This window comes from Podarcis liolepis, assembly GCF_965112155.1.
Source record: "Podarcis liolepis genome assembly, chromosome: 1".
NCBI lineage: Eukaryota > Metazoa > Chordata > Lepidosauria > Squamata > Lacertidae > Podarcis > Podarcis liolepis.
Window position 1 is genome coordinate 70366911 of NC_139554.1, and position 19912 is coordinate 70386822.

Genomic DNA, 19912 nt, shown 5'->3' on the forward strand with positions numbered 1-19912 from the left:
AAAAAAAAAGACTTCCACCACTGCTGTATAAGCCTTCCAGGGCCTTCCAGCGCAGGAATACCATTTACTTAGGCTGACCCCCAACCTGCAGCCACTTCCATTCATTGTGCTCTACATGTGACATGGCAGGAGTACCAACTTGGCCCCACACAACCATGGGTGCCCAGGGATGTGGGTGTCATGCAATGTGCATAGCCCTCACACCAAAATTTGTGGATGCCTGCCCCTTTCATGGGGAATTTTGTGGGTGCTTGGGTACCCAGGGCCCCAGGGAGTTGGCACCTAAGTGACGTGACGAAGTGCATACGTAGTATTGAACAGTGATAGCTGAAAAATGCAGTCGGACCTTTTGAAGTCTTTGAATGACTGTGAAGACTGCGCCTAAACTTTGTGTTGTCATCTGTGCAAGGATTTAGTATGTGGTTGACCATATCTGTGTCAAAGGCTGAAAAAAATAATAATAATAGTTGGTGGTGGTGGTGGTGGTACCCCACTCTGAGTGGCTTCCAAGATATATATAAAGTCTAAAGATGATTGAGATATAGGGCTGAGAGGTGTGTGTGTGTGTGTGTGTGTGTGTGTGTGTGTGTGTGTGTGTGAAGATCAGGGCCATGCTGGTGTGCAGACGCAGTGTGGCTGTCAATTCTGCACCCTCACCAGCACAAAGGGATAAAAGCTCAGATAAAAGCCATCTAAAACTACCCACATTCCCTTCTTGCGCTATGTAGAAGGTCCCATGTTCACTCTCTGGCTTCTCCAGTTAGAAGGATCAGGAACGAGGAACCTGTGTCCCTACCAGATGTTACTGGACTCCAACCCCCATCAGCCCCAGCCAGCATGGCCAGTGGTCAGTGCTGATGGGAGCTGTAGTCCAACAACATCTGAAGGGTCACAGACTTCCATCCCTGAGGTAGCCGGCCACATGCTCCTTCCCTCATCTCTACTTATGTAGAAGCCTGGGTTTTTCATGCAGCCATTTCTAGGACAGAGGTTTCACCATGTGTGTGTGCTGAGAAGCTAAATGCAGACGGAAAGTGCTTCTGCTTATTCTAGTCACATGGAGCAACTAACCTGCTTAGAGTGCCTTCCTATTTCTAAATACCGTTTCACAGTGCTAAAACAAAAGAGGCTAACATTATCTTGACTGTGTACTAATCAGAGCCTGACAGTCAGCTTTTGTTTTGCTCACATCTCATCTGTGTATGGTGCGCTAAAAACATGGCTATTTATCGTTCTGTAAAAACTCTATGAGAAACCTTCTAAGCGGCAACTGAAATGACAAGAAGCTTCCAGTTTCTCCTGGAGGACACTAGAGGGCATTCGGAGTAGCATTTTCTTGCAATAATAGTTCCACAATGCTCACAACCCTTATCTGCAAGTTATAAACTGGTCTATATATATATATATATATATATATATATATATATATATATATATATATATATATATATTCCTCATTGCTTCCCATTATCTTCTTTATTCTTTCACTATAGCACCCTGGCAGCTTGAGCAAAGATTACGGTTTAAGAAGAGGTATATGGGAGCCATTTGAATCCTTCTTGAAGGCTCTGGCATAAGATCAACATTTCCTAGTCGGAGCCAACGGCTGTTGCCTTGGTAACAAATCTATGATTCATAAATAACTAATCATCAAGCCCATAGTACTTGCTCATAGCTGAGGCCTGCCAAATATGCTGTCAAAAGGCACTTTCCAGTCAGAGTGACATGCTTTGGAGGCAGTCCAGTTAATACTAGTTTGGAAAATGAAGTTCCATTCCCCCCGCACACACACACACACCTCTATTTCATTTCCCCAAGCATGGAAAAATGCTAGGAAGAGAGAGAGCCTCACAGTTTAGGTGTATATCAACTAAGTGCTCAAGCTTAAGACTTGAAAGAGCAGCAGCAAATACTTCCTTTGGCCAATACATCACAAAACAGGATATTCTGTTTCTGGCATTGCTGGAAGGCTGCACCCATGTGCTTATTGGAACACTGAAGATTGCTTACCATTTACCCAGCATGCGCAGCACTGTGCAAAAATAGGTCATCTGATGTCACTGTGATGTCAGGTGATTGACAGGTTGGTGGCTCCACCCACCTGCCCAACATGGTCCATGGTGGTGGGGAGAAAAAGATCCTGTCTGCCCACTGGATTCAGGTCCCAATCCCTGATTCAGACCAGCAATTCTCAAGTGTTGTTCCAGGGTAACCCTGAGGTAGCTTGGAGGCTTATCAGGGAGTTCCTTGATGAGAAGATCAGGAATGGTGAATTAGCTTTCTTGAGTGACAGCTTGCATACCACTACCTAAGCTTTTCCCACAATGAGTAGTCACAAGGGAGTGGTGGCCATGCTCTTTTGAACAGCCTCTCAGTTTATCCAGGCAACAGTGTAGCAGTGTAGCCTATCAAGTCTGGCCAATGCCCTATGTGAACTGAGTAGATGAACCCAAGAATATGCCCCAGAGTGTGCCGCCTTACAGGGAAACATTTAACTGTTTCCCCTTTGACTAGCAAATACTAGCTGAGATATGAATGGGGCAAATGTATGAAATACAAATAAACATGCCCATTCCCATCACATCTAGTTTGGTCCTCATTATAAAGACAGATTGTAAAGGTAAAGGGACCCCTGACCATTAGGTCCAGTCGTGGCCGACTCTGGGGTTGTGGCGCTCATCTTGCTTTATTGGCCGAGGGAGCCGGCATACAGCTTCCGGATCATGTGGCCAGCATAACTAAGCCGCTTCTGGCGAACCAGAGCAGCGCACGGAAACACCGTTTACCTTTCCGCCGGAGCGGTACCTATTTATCTACAGTGGTGCCTCGCAAGACGAAATTAATTCGTTCCGCGAGTTTTTTCGTCTTGCGGTTTTTTTCGTCTTGCGAAGCACGGTTTCGGAAAAGTTTTGGAAAAGCTTCAAAAATCACAAAAGTTTTCAAAAAAGGCTACCACACCGTGTGCTATGAGTTGCTCCTCGAAGTCAAGTCGCAACTGTATTAACGGTTTTAAGAAAAAGGAAACAAACTTGCAAGACGTTTCCGTCTTGCGAAGCAAGCCCATAGGGAAAATCGTCTTGCGAAGCAACTCAAAAAACCAAAAACCCTTTCGTCTTGCGAGTTTTCCGTCTTGCAAGGCATTCGTCTTGCGAGGTACCACTGTACTTGCACTTTGACGTGTTTTCAAACTGCTAGGTTGGCAGGAGCAGGGACCGAGCAATGGGAGCTCACCCCATCGCGGGGATTCGAACCGCCAACCTTCTGATCGGCAAGTCCTAGGCTCTGTGGTTTAACCCACAGCGCCACCTGCGTCCCAAAGACAGATTGTACATCCATACAAACAAACACTTTGGGGTGCTCATGGTGACATATTGGAAGTGGGGATGGGAAGACAGTGGTGCTTCATATTAACCAAAATGATTTATCAGTGATCGACATCCAATTTATTTGAGCTTTCTGAAAACAACACACACACACACACACACACACACACACACACACACACACACAATTGAACTGAAGTTCTCACTAATCTGAAACAATGAGGTTAAGAAAAACAACTTTTATATTTTCCAGGTGAGTTTTGTTTTTGTTTTTTGCTGGCAACTCCAAGCAAGGAGGTTTTCCCCTTCCCTATCTATGCACTTTCCAGTTATCAAGAGGATCCATATATGTGCTTGTGTGTACACACACACACACACACATAATGGAAAGGAAAGGAAAGAAAAGAAAACAAGCAAAGGGCCATTGGGGATGCAAAGCCAGGCTTGTAAAAAAAAAAAAACCCAACAACACTCAGCTAATAAATAGGAGCTGTATAATCAGTCTACTGGGAGGGAGGACATTTGTTTAATGAGTTTATTTATATATATAGAAATATCCCTGTTCTGTTAAGACAACATTTAAATCCTCTTGATGATTACCAAGGTTCTACTAGAGACTGAGATCTCTCTCTTTGTCTCTCTCAACTCAAGATTTGAGGGCATTTTTCAGAGTTGGCAGATAAATGCAATGGTCAGCACAGGTTTGAAATTTAAGATATGTTTTTCGGACTATGAGTAATTTAGTAACGCTGGTACAAGAAATAATGCTTACATATTGTACCCTGAGGGCCAATAAAGCAAGGTTCTCATTAAGGATGATCTATGGGGATTTGATTGTGAGAGAGGGATCAAATTACCGTTTTGCCAAAGATATTCGTACATGTACTGTGTTATACAAAAAGCCTTGTTCCAATGGCTGAAATCTCCTTATCATCAATATTTGTATCAGACCAAAGTCTTCAATTTGGAAAGAAGTTAAATAAAAACAGAGTTATATAGGAACCGATGTCTTTAGCAATGCCTCATTTCATATGCCGTTTGCATATATCTCCACTTTGTTTGGTAATTTGAGCACATGTGCTCCCACGTTCCAGGGCAGGAATACACATCTAACTTGTTATTTACTGTTTTATACAAAGCTAATCCCTTTCAAGAAGTCTCTTCGTTCTCTCCATCCGCTGCATCAATTACAACATGACTGAAACCATGCTAATCTTTGAACAGGAACTTGCAAAACTATCACACACAAACCCCAAGGCTAGGCCATCTGCTGTGGCTTAGTGGCTGCTAGGTTGATCTGGATCTGGATCAGAGGAGTAGTACTTATTATACCCAAGTCACAGGAACAGGAAAAGGGCAAAAGAAGACCTATCCCTTCTAGATGTGTGGGCACAAAAAAGGCCAAAGATGAAGCCTCTCTTAGCTTCCATACATACATCTAGACCCTAAAGGTAAAGGGACCCCTGACCGTTAAGTCCAGTGGCGAACGACTCTGGGGTTGCTGCGCTCATCTCGCTTTACTGGCCGAGAGAGCCGACGTTTGTCCGCAGACAGCTTCCTGGTCATGTGGCCAGCATGACTCTGGCGAACCAGAGCAGTGCACAGAAACACCGTTTACCTTCCCACCAGAGCGGTACCTATTTATCTACTTGCACTTTGACATACTTTCGAACTGCTAGGTTGGCAGGAGCAGGGGTTGAGCAACGGGAGCTCACCCCGTCACAGGGATTTGAACCACCGACCTTCTGATCAGCAAGCCCTAGGCTCTGTGGTTTAGACCACAGTGCCATCCACATCCCTACACCTAGGGCCTAGACTCTATGATAAAGGGACTGCCCATTTCCTTCTTTGTTTTCTTCCTTCTCAGCTAATACAGTCATACCTCGGTATGAATTCGCTTCAGGTTGAACGCTTTTGGGTTGTGCTCCACGGTGACCTGGAAGTAACGGAGTGTGTTACTTCCAGGTTTTGCCACTCGTGCATGCGCAGAAGGTCAAAATGACATCACGCACATGCGTGGAAGCGGCGAAACGTGACCCACGCATGCACAGACGCGCTGTCGTGACTTACGTTCTGTTCAGGATGCGAACGGGGCTCCGGAATGAATCTCGTTCGCATCCCAAGGTACCACTGTATTAGCCTTGTAATAAATATACAACTGCTACAGTATTAGCTTATACAGACTTCCACTCGAGCCAGATTTAGGGAAATTGGCCCAAGGTGTTCTGTTTTGAGCAATTGTCTCAGTAATATAGATGCAAGGCTGGTACCCTGGACAGCTCCCTGTAGGTTCAGGCTGGATACACCTTAAGAGGAGAGCTCTAATATTGCTTCAGCAACAGTCATCCTTAGACTGAGCCTAGCTCCAACATTCATAAGAGGAGCCTCCTTGTTTAAAAAGACCCCAGCCTACTTTAGCAGTTGTTGCTGCCAACGAAAGCAGGGGAGACTGGGGTTCCAACAGGGATTCTGAGCGATGCAATATCCTTGAGGCAGAGAGATACTGGCATAACAGGCTGTCTTGCACAAATGCTTCTTGCTGCTAATCTGGAACTTGCCCCAAGGGCAATTGAACTCTTAATCCCCTAACTCATCCCCTGAAATAGAGGAGCCATAGCAGGGCCGCCATTGGGGGTGTCTGTTATCAACCTTTTATTCAGCTATTGGTTCAGCAGTCTTTCTCTTTCCAGATTCAGGAGATTTTCTTTCTACCCATTTTCAAGTACAGGGTTTTCTAATTATTGGGGGGTTGTATATTGGGGGACAGTGATAAGTATGCTATGGAAAGCCTCTGATCTTTGGAGAGCTCAGTCTGATGTGTTTGTTGTAAAAAGTCATGGAAACATAATCCGTATCTTCATGAACATTATCATCTGTCTTTCATAAGTGCAGGTAGATATAAATCATAAAACTGCTTTAATATCACAAAAGCATTTCAAATCTCTATTTCCAGGCTCCGGTAATTTTTTGTAAAACTCGGGCAAGGTTTATCATATTTGTGGGCAGAAGTGGGGGGGACACAGACAGACAAAATGTATCTCCATTAGCTTTCATGGCAAACATTATGTACAAGCAAATAACATGTACATTATGGGAATTGTATGAACTAATTATGCCAGTTAGACTTTGCCTTTCAATATGTTTCCAATGAGGTACTTAAATATGGGATCATGTTCGTCAGCTCAGCAACATATCAAATCACCATTTTAAATAGTAGCTTCACTTATTTCAGATTATGTTCCAGTGATGCAACACTGTAACCATGAAGTATGAATGAGGCTCCGAGCATGCATAACAAGCTAATAAATTAATTCATAAAATAAATGACAATTGAAGGAAACCTGAGAGAGGTGAAAATGCATTCCCAGTTCTAATACTGTTTGTTGATTCAAACAATCATTTTACATTATAACTCCAATAAAAATATATGTGCTTGTTTGGAGAAAATATGTTGTGCTAGAAGCACCCATTTTTATAATTTGACATTTGCTAACACTGGTAGTCAATAATAGATATAGATCCAGATTTCAGGGACCAAGCTGTTTTACTTTGCAAATTCATTTCTCATTCATTATTTTTAGTTTTGAATAAAATTGTGGGTGAAAGTAAATAAAATATTCTTATCATCATTTTAAAATTTTGAATGCAGAAAATAGTTTGGTTCACTGGGCATAATCCACAGTCCAGATCTTCTGCCTTCCTGTGGTAGCTTTAAGGATGGGCGGCTTATCCACACACCCCACCACGCTGCCTCATAATGCTAAGGATCAGCCACACAAAATGCTTAAGTGTCTCTGGGTTGCAACACACACAGCTTGTTGCAATTCATATACCGCAGCTGCATAGCTTGCTGTTGGGGAAGAAGCACGTTAACAGCTCTTACATATCAGTGCATTATGCTTTCATAGATAACTAAGCAGAAAATGTGACTCCTGAATCCATGTAAGATTTCCTGATCACATCAGACAGGTGGAGAGTTACAAAACCATTTCTGTTCGAGCCATTCAATTCCAACAACGGAGATTAAGTTTCAGGGTTATATTGTTGTTACAAGATAGATTCTCATCTATTTTCATGAACACAGCTCATTAGAAAGTCTCGATGCTCCCACTCGCCAAGGATAGCAATCTCAGTCAAAATGCATCTCAGAGACAAACTATACATAAGAGCAGCAAGCATTGCTCTCTGTTATGGGTGTCCTCAAGCCGTGTCTCAGCTTGGCGAAAGGTATCATGGAAGCTGCATAGCTGTCCAGCAAAATGCACTTCCTATGCTCCACAACAATAGGCAGAGGGAGGCAGCAACCTGAAGTGGTAGATGCTGCAAGGGCACATTCCCCACTGAGCCGTACTCAGCCCAAGTCTATATGCCAGTACTGGTGATGCTTGTTGCTTTCACACTTACTTGCCTCCTCCCATTGTGCCAAAGCATCCCACCTGGTTGTCACAAGTTATTTATTTTATTCCATTTCAAGTATCTGAGTTCTATGGGATGTACTCACAGTGTTATAGGATTGCAGCCTCCAGTACTTGAGGGTTTATTATCTATTCCTCAGTAAAACGAGTAGAGAAGATTGTTAAAAGCAAATAAGAAACATCATCATTAAGACATCTAAGGAAAATAGACTCAGTAAATTAGAAGCACTGTCTTAACAGCAGGGAGAGTAGAGAAAAAAATCACACCTGGAAGTGAAAAGCTGCTTAAAAAGAAGATCCATCCTCCTTATTTTGTTACTTTAATGTGTTATTGAATTATATGTTGGTTTGGGTTTTTTAATGTATGTTATCGATTTGTCAACATCTCTCTTACATCATGGGTGCTGGCAAATTGGATTTAAAAAAGGCAAAATGATATTAGAATCAGAATTGTCAGAGATGCACAATGGAAACTGTTTTAATGCTCAGGAGCTTGGCAAAGTCTTTTATATATATTATGGATTTTTATACAATGAATGTATGCTCTGTGTTATTTTATTAATATTATTGCCTAGTACAAGCTTGTTATGGCCATTGGATAGAACAATAAACTTGTTGAACAGGTTGTTTTATGCCATGACAACCATTTTGTGACTGGTTCCCACAGCACTTTCTCAGAACCAAAAAGGCTGACAACCCCTACCTTTGGGAAACATGTTTCAGAGCCCTGGTGTAGCCACTAAAAAGACCCTCTCGCATGTGTCCACATTCCATACTTCAGAAGATGGTGGGAATTATACAAACCTTCATTACTGTTTTCATTGACTTGTGTTTGGTGAACTGCAACTATTTTTGATGTTACAATTGTCACATTAATCAAAGGTGAGAAGAAACAGTTTGTAATTATTTAAACACAGCAGCACTTCACTGAAACATTTCTGGTTAAAAAATGTTTCTTAGCCATTCTTACTTAGCATGTTAAGTTAAAAAATGTATACTATTTTAAAGAGGAAATGAAAAGCAATGGAAATCAAGCAGGTACTTTCTGTGCTTCGCTATGACAGCATCTGTACCTTGCCAGAAGGGAATATTGTTTCAGGAAATGGCTATGCAGCCATGTACATTTTGTATTTCCTTGGCCTGCTTCCAGTTAATATACTTTGGGAACAGCACACATCTAATTCAGAGGACAGCACAATCCGTTGCTCACTGCCATCTCCCTGTGTAGGAGAAACCTGAACAAAACAAGCTAATCTGCAGAAGGATGTATCATATATTCAAAAACCCATCCTCTGGTGTGTAGACATTGCTGTACCTGAATTGCTGTGGGTGATTACTCCTGCATTTTGTTAGCATTATGCTGCTGATCAAATGGCTCTTGTGTGAAAAATAGCGACAGATGAATGAGTGAGGAAATGAAGGAAGGAAATTGGGGAAGGATAAAATATCACAGAGGAATCTGGAGAGAGGTACAGAAGGACTAACAAAGTAATAGCATGAAGGTACCAAGAGTTACCTTTTCCTTTTTTGATTCAGTAGCAAAACGGTCTCTCAGGTGAGCAAACAAAGCCTGACTTTCTGTACTTTTCCCACAGGATTTTGATTAGATACTGGGCAACTTCCACGGCTACGGCAGCTGGTCATAGTGCTCCAACTCTGGTGCAAGGCCACACTGCTTTCTCCTGGAAAAACCTGCAGGTTAGCGCTGAATCGGAACAAATGGCAATTCCGCGAATTGCCGTTTATTCCAATATAGTGCTAGAGAGTGGGTTTTCTGGGTGAAAGCGGTGGGCAAAGGTGAAACCACTCAGACCCATGCTCTATAGGCATGGGACAAATCTGCACATATCTTATTGACTAGTGAGGGCAGAGTGAAGGACTTGCCATCAGACGTTGCAAAGGGAAATTCAACAAGGGGGAAACGCCTAGATTAAAATATATATTATTGTTGTCGTTATTATTCAAAAGGAATAATAATATTCCTGTAAGGACAGGATGCTGGACTAGATGGGCTACTGGCTTGATCCAGCAGGCAGGTGTTTTTTACATGTTAGCTTCCAGGGTGGGACCCAATCCAGCCCTTCAAAAATTCAGTGAAAGCCTATACCATGACTTCTACCTTGGCCAGTGCAAGTGACAGAGATACGGGTGTGATGGTTGTCTCCACCACTTCATTCTATCTCTCTGTGTCCTGGACAAAGTTGGCTTGTTCTAGCAATGAAGGCTGGTCCACTGGGCCAAATGGGGCACTAATTCACCAAACTCAGTTACCGCTCACCTCCATGCCTTCTTACTTACAACCAGTCCAGAGGGTTGTCCTGGCAGTCAGTTTCCTCCTCCTCCTTAGTCTTAGCATTGCCCCTGAAGAACTCAGGGAGGAGGAGGAGGAGGAGGAGGAGGAGGAGGAGGAGGGAGGAGACAAAACTAGAATTAATTGATACTGCCTGTCATTGTTTCTGGCTCCATCTGCAGTTGGCCTTCCTGCCTTCTGACCCACCAGTCACCAACTGTCAGGTGTGTGTGTGCCAGGCCCTGTGACCAACAGGACTTTGCAGGACTGGGGCCTTCTAAGTTTGTTCTGAAGAGGCAAGGCACAGCCTCACAGGTGAGGCTGATTGGAAACTCACAGCACCTGGTGGCAAGAGCTGGGAAGGGATATAAGGTCAGCATTTCCCTTCAGCTCTTTGCCACAGCAACATGTTGCCTGCCTTGCTGCGTTTGACTCCTTGCTTCTTGATCCAACTTAAGCATGTTGGTTATATGAGGCTGGTTATCCTACATTTCACACATAAGGAGTTGCCTTTTGCCAAGTCTGTCCATCCATCCAGTTCAGTATTGTTTGCACTGACTGAAAGACTCTCCGCAGTTTCAAACAGAAGTGTTTCTTAGCTATACCTGGAGATGCCAGAGGTTAAAACTGGGATTTTTTTTTAATGCAAAGCATGTGTTCTGCCACTGAGTTACAAGCACTCCAACAGCAGGAGAGCAACTCCAATGTGCTTTAAGTGGCATGTGTGAAATCAGTTTGCGTCAGTAAACAGTCAACAGTATTACTGTTGCTGGAATTAGCAATCCTGGGCAATGGTCCATAGTTTATTAACTTGTATTTGAATCAAGCTGATAATGAATGGTTCCTTTGCTCTCCATACCCTTGGCAACAAAATGTTGTTGTCATGAGCTGGCAATAATCGAGGTTCACCTTTTCAACACTACTGCTGGTGAATGAAAAGCTATGACTTGAATTCTAAAGGCCATGACTGAATGAAGCTAACAACATATCTCTGCCTTTGAGAATGTACATTTCAAAGCTGCTTTCACTTTTGCACCAGTTATTCAAGTCTTGCCTTGTTCACTTCTCGCACACAATCACAAAGTAGACCTACAGATTTCAGTGACATGGCTCTTTAAAAAAGTAATTTAAAAACTGCAGCCAAAAAAGTGTTTGATAAATATAAATCTACAGTGACTAAAGATAGGTTTAAAAAAAAAAAAAAGTTCCAGCATATTTGAATACGTTACAAAACCATCCAATTTTATCGGTTAAAAAAATTCAAAACACTACATTTTGAATACAGGAAGCATCTGATGGAAACTGATATAAAATATGAATGAAAATTGCATCCCTGGTTATTGCAAATGAAAACGCTATTCAGTAGAAAAGTGTTAGGAATGCAACAGCATCAATTTGACACTGGTAACGTTACATTTCATCTGGCTGGTAGAGGAAGAAATGTGATCTGTTTTAAAGGGGAAAAAATGTTCACAGCATTCTGATTTAGTCTGATCAGTTGTATTGATTTAGCAATTAGCTATCATTTACATTGCAGGTCTATTCAAGTTGGAAAATCACAGATTACCTTTTTATGATCATATCACAATTCTAGTTCAGATCAGCAAAGCTGATTCCAAACCTCTGAAGAGCACAAAGGCTGGCCCTATTACTGCTTATGCCATTCTCTTTCCAACCATTTTCAGCTGATTTCAATGTGTCTTACTTTAGACCTACTGATAGAAAACCAAAAAAAATTCAGGATACCACACGTGATAAGATGCAAATAAAAAAGGAAAGGGTAGTTGAGAAAATTGATAGGAAAAGCTATGTCCAAACAAGAAATAAATTATTTTATCTCCTTTATACCAGCATCATAAACAAAACTATTAACAGTCAGGAACTGTTTGATATTTGGGGCATCATGAGGAGAAGATTTTGAATCACCTCCAAGCCACCTTACCCCACACAGTTTTCAACTATCTCTGTGGCAGCCTGCAGCATATTTGCAGAGAAGTAAGTTCCAGCAGTTCTAGAAAGAGTCTTGGAGAATAAGCCAGCACAGAGTAAGTAAAATTAGCCAGCAATTGAGATGGCAGGCTTAGAAACAGTGAAGAGGTATGTGTCAAGTCAATAGCAAACTGGGAGAGAGGCAGGCAATCTCAGGAGCTGCTGCTGTCCAAGTTAGTACCTCAGCCAGGTCTATTGTCAATGTGCAAGTTGAGACAGTTTGAATGGATCCCTACCATTAGACAGTGAGGTGGCCTTCACAGGCGTCAGATTAAAGTTTTACAACAGGGTGGCAAATTTTTATTTTATTTTTCTAGTTTTACTACTGCCAGGGAGAGGTAAAGCTACTTGTAGAATTTCTGGCCTTGGCAGTCTATTCTGGTCTTGACAGTCTATTGTGGGCAGTATCCAGCTAAACAGTTTTGCTAGCACACAGACTGTTAGCCTCCCCACCCTCACCTCTTGATTATGTTATATGGCCGCTGAGACCATATAACACCAGTCCTGAAAGACCTACATAGGCTCCCAAGCACAATTCAAAGTGTTGGTACTGACCTTTAAAGCCCTAAATGGCCTCGGCCCAGTATACCTGAAGGAGGGTCTCCACCCCCATTGCTGAACCCAGACACTGAGGTCCAGTGCTGAGGGCCTTCTGGAGGTTCCTTCACTGCAAGAAGTGAGGTTACAGGGAACCAGGCAGAGGGCCTTCTTGGTAGTAGCACCCGCCCTGTAGAACGCCCTCCCCTCAGATGTCAAGGGAATAAACAACTCTCTGGCTTTTAGAAGACATTTGAAGGCAGCCCTGTTTGGGGAAGTTTTTAATGGTTGATGTTTTATTTTATTTTTAATATTCTGTTGGGAGCTGCCCAGAGTGGCTGGGGGAAAATATTATTATTATTATTATTATTATTATTATTATTATTATTATTACTATATCTATTTGGCTTCACATAATGTGCTACTTTTGAACAGAGTATCAAAAATAGAGAAAGTTTTCTGCAGTCGTGCTTCACATCATAGACAGCCGACTTGAGTACTACTCTATGATCCAAGCCATGGGTAGGCAAACTAAGGCCCAGGGGCCAGATCCGGCCCTTTTGCCTTCTAAATCTGGCCCGCGGATGGTCCAGGAATCAGCGTGTTTTTACATGAGTAGAATGTGTGCCTTTATTTAAAATGCATCTCTGGGTTATTTGTGGGGCATAGGAATTCGTTCATAGTTGTTTTTTCAAAATATAGTCTGGCCCCTCACAAGGTCTGAGGGACAGTGGACCAGCCCCCTGCTGAAAAAGTTTGCTGACCCCTGAACTAGACAGAGGTTGGGAAAGCAGGAGTGGTAAGCTCCACAATCAACTTGTCCCTAGTAAACAGTAAGGCTTTCATGTCATTAGAAAGAAATCCATGCATTTATGTATTATCACAGAACATGAAGGTACATAGTCTCTATTTCTTAACACTTGAAAACATTTTTGATAGAGCCACCAGAGGCCAGATGATATTAATTCAGTTGACCATTTACACTCTGCATGAAACTGTTGTGTTTGGGGAAAAGCATGCACACAAATCAAACATAGACAGTATACTGTTGATCATAAACGATCAATTTTATATCTTGTGGGCTGTCTCCAGCTAATCAGCTATGCATTGGAATGTCTCTACCCACTTCTCTGCCTGTGCAATCTCTAAATATATCTGGGGGTCCCCCAACGCTCTGGAGTAGGTTTACTGGGTGTGCAGAGAGAGGAGGAGGTAGTGAAGTTCTATTGCATAGCTAAAAGTCCTTGAGCTAGCAGAACTGTTTAGTTGAAGACCACCCTGTACCACCCCATATGGTATATACTGAGGTGTATACACCATTCTCTCCAGGTTGATGACTTTCTAAACAAATAAACAGGAGAAAACAAACTTGTGACCCTGCAAATTAAAGTATCCCCCATGAGAAAATGAATTGCCAGCCCGAGTGATGCTTTACCAAGCACGGAACCTGCAGCCATTCATCTTCTGTTAGTGCATTTTGCTATAAGAGATCATCCAAGATGCAACATGTTATGACTTCCATAGTTACAGCCACTGGTAGAAAGCTACTTTGAACACTAGAGAGAATCCATCTATTTTGCAATGGTCAAGTAGCACAGAAGTGCGAGGGCAGATTTAATAAGTGAGAGACACCTCTGCACCATTTCTCAACTTAACAGTATTAGCCATTCAGGATATATGAAGCAATATATGAACTTGCGTAACATTTCTTAACCTCTGTCAAACACACACACACAATGTGCCTGGAAACCAAAGCAGAGGAGGCCCTATCCTATAGAACCAAAACATGGGAGCTGAAAAAAGTGTCCACATAAGATCCATCCTTTTTTTTTCTTTCCCCCACTAGCCTGTCCTATTACAAGAAGACATGAAGTAGTGAAATTGAATTCTATTGCTAGGCAGAAACTATTTCAGTCACCTTTAGTGTGTTTCAGCTGTCACACACTTGTCATCTATCAAAAGGCACCAAGCGCATCACAGAACAGGGCATGATGGAATACATAGACTGAGGTGGTTGGCTCTGATACACTCTCCTCCACCTCTTCTAACAGCACACAATGTTAGTTCAATGTTTTCTTCCTGTTGCTGTGTGACTATCATTTACCTTACGAAGCACACACTGCAGCTTGAACACACAGGAGGATTTCTGTGGCCTGGTGGGCGGTACTTAAGATTTTTCAGAAATTACCTTTTTGTGATTCATCAGTCAACAGTTATTAAGGAACAACAAGCACAACAAACACAAACATAAGAATCCAATGTTCTAGATGCAGTTAGGGAAAAGGAACTTAAACCTTTCGTTTGGTTACTTGTAAAGCTGCCATTGCACCAATTCTCTAATGATAGTGAATTTTATATTGGGGGAATATAATAAGGGGGAGGAGGACAGAGGGAGAAAAATAGCTGCTTGTTGCAAGATGTAGCAGGTGCATCACAGTGAGCTCCCCCCACCCCATCTAAATGCTTTGTGAACATTTTGCAGAGTTTTACCCTTAAGTGACACATCACCCCACATTTACCTATAGAACATCTCCTGCTAATTTCTAATGGAACTTTATGGCACCACTTCTAAGCCACTAATTAACCACACAGGTCTTTCCTTATGCTCAGTTCTGGGGACACCATTTCTGCAAAAGACGAGAAACCGAGCACATTTCCCTGAACTTTCCCACCTTCAACATTACAGTGGACTTGTGGGGGGAAGCCAGCTGTCATTTGGGATAAGGAGGGAAACAAACAGCAAGTTGATAACATTGTCAGTTCAAGCGAACACCAAATGGTTATGAAGGAAAGTGCCAGTCTGACGCCTCAAAAGTAAACACTGATTTTAATAAGGCAAAGGCTGTGAAGCTTTTCTAATGAGAAGGCAACAGTAAGTTTAGGAATTGCCTTGCCTAATTTTGTCTACCTGGTAAGGAGGGGTGATGTCAAAGGCTGCAAAACACAGTACCTGTCATAACTCCACCGACTGTAAGACATCGTCCTGTTGCCACTGACACCATCCATTCTTTGCAGCTGAGCACTTGCTCCTACTCCCTGCAGTCTCTCCGATTGTCTAATCAAAAGAATGGCTGAAAAGAGTTCCTTTTAAAAAGAAGGAAGGGGAGAGACAGAGACACCTGCCTCTGAAAATCCTGTCCGACTGGAAAGATGCTGTACAACACCTATAAGCACTGAACAGTGGGACTAGAATTAAATGCACAGCAACCAATTTAGTAGAGGTTCACAATTGAAGGAATGTACCACTGTCTGTTCAAGAGCAGGGGATTCTCCCCGAGCTGCGATTCATATGTTCTGTGCCAATGTCTGGAACATGATTTCAGCTGTTTCTCTGGCAATACAAGATGACGGTGGCAGACAATAGGATTATGCTGAGGAGCTTTCAAGTGTTTGTACAAATGTGCAGCCGTGGATAGGAGAGATGTAACTCCTGCTGCAGCATTTCTTTGTTATTTATGCTCGTTTCCACAGATACAGCTCCATCTTCCTCCCCCCCCCCATCACTTTTCTCTGGCCAATAACATAATCCCTAGATCTTTCAAATGTTACCTTCAGATGGACATGTAATAATGGTGTCCTCTGCGTATTAGCTGAAATGAAGCACCAGCCCCAGAGTAACTTGTTCAATGGTTTAGCTGTGTGAAGAGCACTCTGTGTTTGTTTTGTTTTTGACAAAAAGCACACTTCTAATCCTGTTTTCTGTATATATGCAAATGAGCCACAAACCCCAGTGTGGTTCTGTTTGTTTTTAATTCTAGTGCTTGACATGCAACACTTTAATTAAATATATATATATATATCTAAGCCACTAACTGGCCAGCCCAAAGAATGCTGAACTCAGTAACATGAGAGCCACAACCAGAGACTTTGCTTTCATTGCTCCAAATGACAGCATAGTAGAAATACTTCTCATGCTTAACATATCAAAGCACTGCATTTATTTCATGTAAAATAAACCTGATCTTGTTGTTATTATTTATAATGGGACCATTCATGTTCATGATCCTCCACAAAGCCAAATGCCTCCCCATCACATTGACTACAGTCTCCTTCTTGTTCCTTAGCATGGGAACAATACTTTAGATACATGAATATCTGTGATGAAAGGGGAAAGAGAGGTTTCACCTTATATAGGGATAGCTTGTAAAGTATCTTTGGCCGGGATGAGGAACCTTGGTCTACAAATCTAATGGGTCTCCCCATTTGGCCTGTGAGGTTGTTTTGGCCAAGCTACACATACATACATGCCATCATATTGTTGAGTTTGGGAATAGCAGCACTCCTTGAGCTGCTTGAGAGAATGGAGCAGCGACAAAGCCAGTGGTTCAAATAAAACAAGCGCAAGCAGAGTGGGCAAGAAGCCTCTTTGTAGAAGAAAGTGTGACTCCAATGTGAGCTGAGGGTCCTTCTGGATGAGATGCTACAGGGGGGGTGAAGGTGACCCAGGAGCCCAGTTGTGAGGCATCCATGAAGCATTTGAGAGATGTTGGGAGTAAGCAGAGAAGGGAATTCCTGGCTGCCAACTTGGGGGACACTAGGCTGCTGATCCTGGAGAAGGTGCCCCTAGATAAGGACTTGTGGCAGGACTTTGAATTGCAGTTTGGAGCAGGGGATGAGGTCAACTGGCCCAAGGACAGCAAGAGGAAGAAAGATGGAGGGGGTCCCCACCGCGCCAGAAAGATTGCTTAGGAACTAGAGTGTGAGTTTGGAGCCTCTGGTCCACAACCAAAGGGGAAGCCAAAGAGAAACTGAAGGCCCCACAAAGACTCAACCTGCAATTGTGTTTTGTTATATGTTTTTGATTATGCATGTTCTAATGCCTTTGCTAACTTGTCTGTTATTTTTCTACAGGGAAGCTGTATTTTGCTGGTTGTTTGTACATCTGGGGGCAAGGTGTCTGGTTCTTGGGAGAAGGTAGTGTTATGAGTGTTACTTTGTATGCTAAGACCCTTCTAATCCCTGGATCCATCAAGTGTTAAAAATTAATCAAGCCTTCTAATTCTTGGAAGAGCCAGACTAGCCTCCTGGTGAGGTGATAGCCTGGGTGATGATCCACTAAGGAGGAGGAGCATCATCATCATCATCATCATCATCATAATGAATTATTTGTACCCAACCCATCTGACTGGGTGGCTTCCATCACATATAAAAGCATAGTAAAAACTTAAACCTTAAAAAGCTTCCCTATACAGGGACATTTGCAGGTAAGTTAGAAAGACAGAGGCAGAGTTGAGTTTTTGAAGAGATGTGAGCTAGAGGCTAGATGCAAAAAGCTGTAGGCTGAGAAGTGGAAACAAAAGGAATTACTGACAAAGGAAGAATGGCAATTGAGTATGCGGAACTGGCTAAAATGACAGGAAAAATCAGAGAACAGAGAGACCAAAAGTTCATCAAGGACTGGACTAAATTTGGAGATTATTTGAAAGACAATTGTATTCAATTAAATATGTTGATAGGATTGCAAGAAGCTTTGTGAGGAAAGGTACAAAAACCACTGCAGATAAGAATAAGAAAGTATGATGTTTTGATGTTTTTGATTTTAAAGCAATGGTTAGATAGTGAAAATGAAGATTTGAAATGATAGATAGAAAATCATAAGGAAGGTTTAAAGGAAGTCAGGGCCCTAAAAAGCCAAAATGTATAATATACTATAAGAGGAGATATTGTAATGGAAAGTATTAATGTAAAACTAATAAAAATGATATGCAAAAAGCTGTAGGCTGGAAAGGGAGAGAGAGAGAGAGAGAGAGAGAGAGAGAGAGAGAGAGAGCGCCAGCCATGCTTGATTTCTGCAGGAATCCAAGGCTGTGGCTATAAGAGAATCAAGGCCTTCTTGGGGTTGATGCTGTGAACTCCTCCATCACAGTCTCACATTATATGTATATGTAAATAAACCATATATAATAAAGACCATACAATGTGCCTCCTTTCTGAAGGAAATACAAACCCTGAATACACACCTGGAAACTCACACCACTCAGAGATTGGGGTGGCATGCAAGACTATACATGACTACAGACAGCAAATAGAAATATCAGTCTCTGGTTATCCCAGACTGCAGGTGTTGAGTTAGTGGGTGGGCCACCCAGAACAATCCCTCCATCCAGACATGGTTGACTTTGGCAACTCATCTGATAGCTTAACTTACTTCTCAAGGCTAGTGTGAATCCTGTGTGAATTCAGTTGTGAATGCCACAGAATTTCTTGTAGGTGGGGGGGATCAGAGCGAATTCCAGAGGAGAAGCCGTGTTAACCTGCTGCAGTAAAATCAATTTATTATGGCGAATCTCTAGAGACCAAAAGAATTGCCATAATAAAATGTGTTTCAGGTGCTATAAGATTCCTTGTTGATTTAAATGTAACAGAAATATTTAAATGGGGAGCAAGGAGGAAGTGGTGACACATAAACACCATCATCAAGTGGGAAGAAGGATCCTCAGGTGTTTTATGGGACTTATCTACACACACACACACACAACACTCCTGGTAAAAATGATAAATACTGGGCAAAGGATAGTTTTACCAGAATCCAATAACTTTAAGGGATGCCTCTTATTACAGAACATCACAATGTCCCCTTGAGATACTTCAAATGCTACATTGTCCCAGATGTATGAAATTTTCACAAGGCAACAAAGCATGAGGCTGTGTTTCAGCAGCTAGACATTAAATCCTTTTGGAAATCTGGTTTTTATCGGGCACCCTTTATTTGTTAGAAAATCACTTTTGTTGCCAAGGCAGGTTGTACATTACAATCCCCATTCCCATTAAGTTAACCTATCGAATGCAAAGAGAGAGAGAGAGATAATCACAAATTTGGCTGAATGGATTACACGGAAATGTTTCTCCAAAGGAGAAACACAGTAAATTCAAGTAACTGGGAAATGCATAATGAGGAGTCTTCTAGAAAGGCTTTTATACTTTGTACTCTGCTGCCTCGATAGCTTTAACAACACATGGCTTCATTATTTATTTTAGTATAGGAATATGTTTTTTTAACACTATCATGTGTAAAACAGATGGTCCTGGTATATTATCCACAGACCGCTGGCTCCAAAGATCACAGCCTTTTGTGTGAGCGTAGCCTTTAAGGTGGTGTGGAAACGCTGGGAAATTGTTCCTGCCTTCCTCCTTGCCAGTTTAATTATGTTCAGTGCAGTGATAACACAAGTTTCTACGGAACACGAATACATATTCCGAAAAGTGACCGAAGTGAAGTCATTCCTTTGAGACGTGCTGGATGGCTGTTCCATTCAGTGTGTAGAACCGTGAGCCATCCATGAAACAGAATAATTGGCCGTTCGTACTCTAGGGCCCTTTATCACAGCTGAGGCACTGCTCTTCCGCAATCAGCCAGA

General features: G+C 42.2%; 1 protein-coding gene across 2 annotated transcripts in view; it reads right to left on the bottom strand.

Moving 5' to 3' along the window:
• Positions 1-15757, bottom strand: part of TUB (TUB bipartite transcription factor) — a 128276-nt gene extending 112519 nt beyond the window's left edge. For both annotated transcript variants that reach the window (XM_083478103.1, XM_083478101.1), the window contains exon 1: positions 15505-15757. In XM_083478103.1, coding sequence (XP_083334229.1) covers positions 15505-15560 — 56 coding nt within the window. In that variant the 5' untranslated portion in view covers positions 15561-15757. The remainder of the gene's footprint in view (positions 1-15504) is intronic.
• Positions 15758-19912: the final 4155 nt, after the last annotated feature.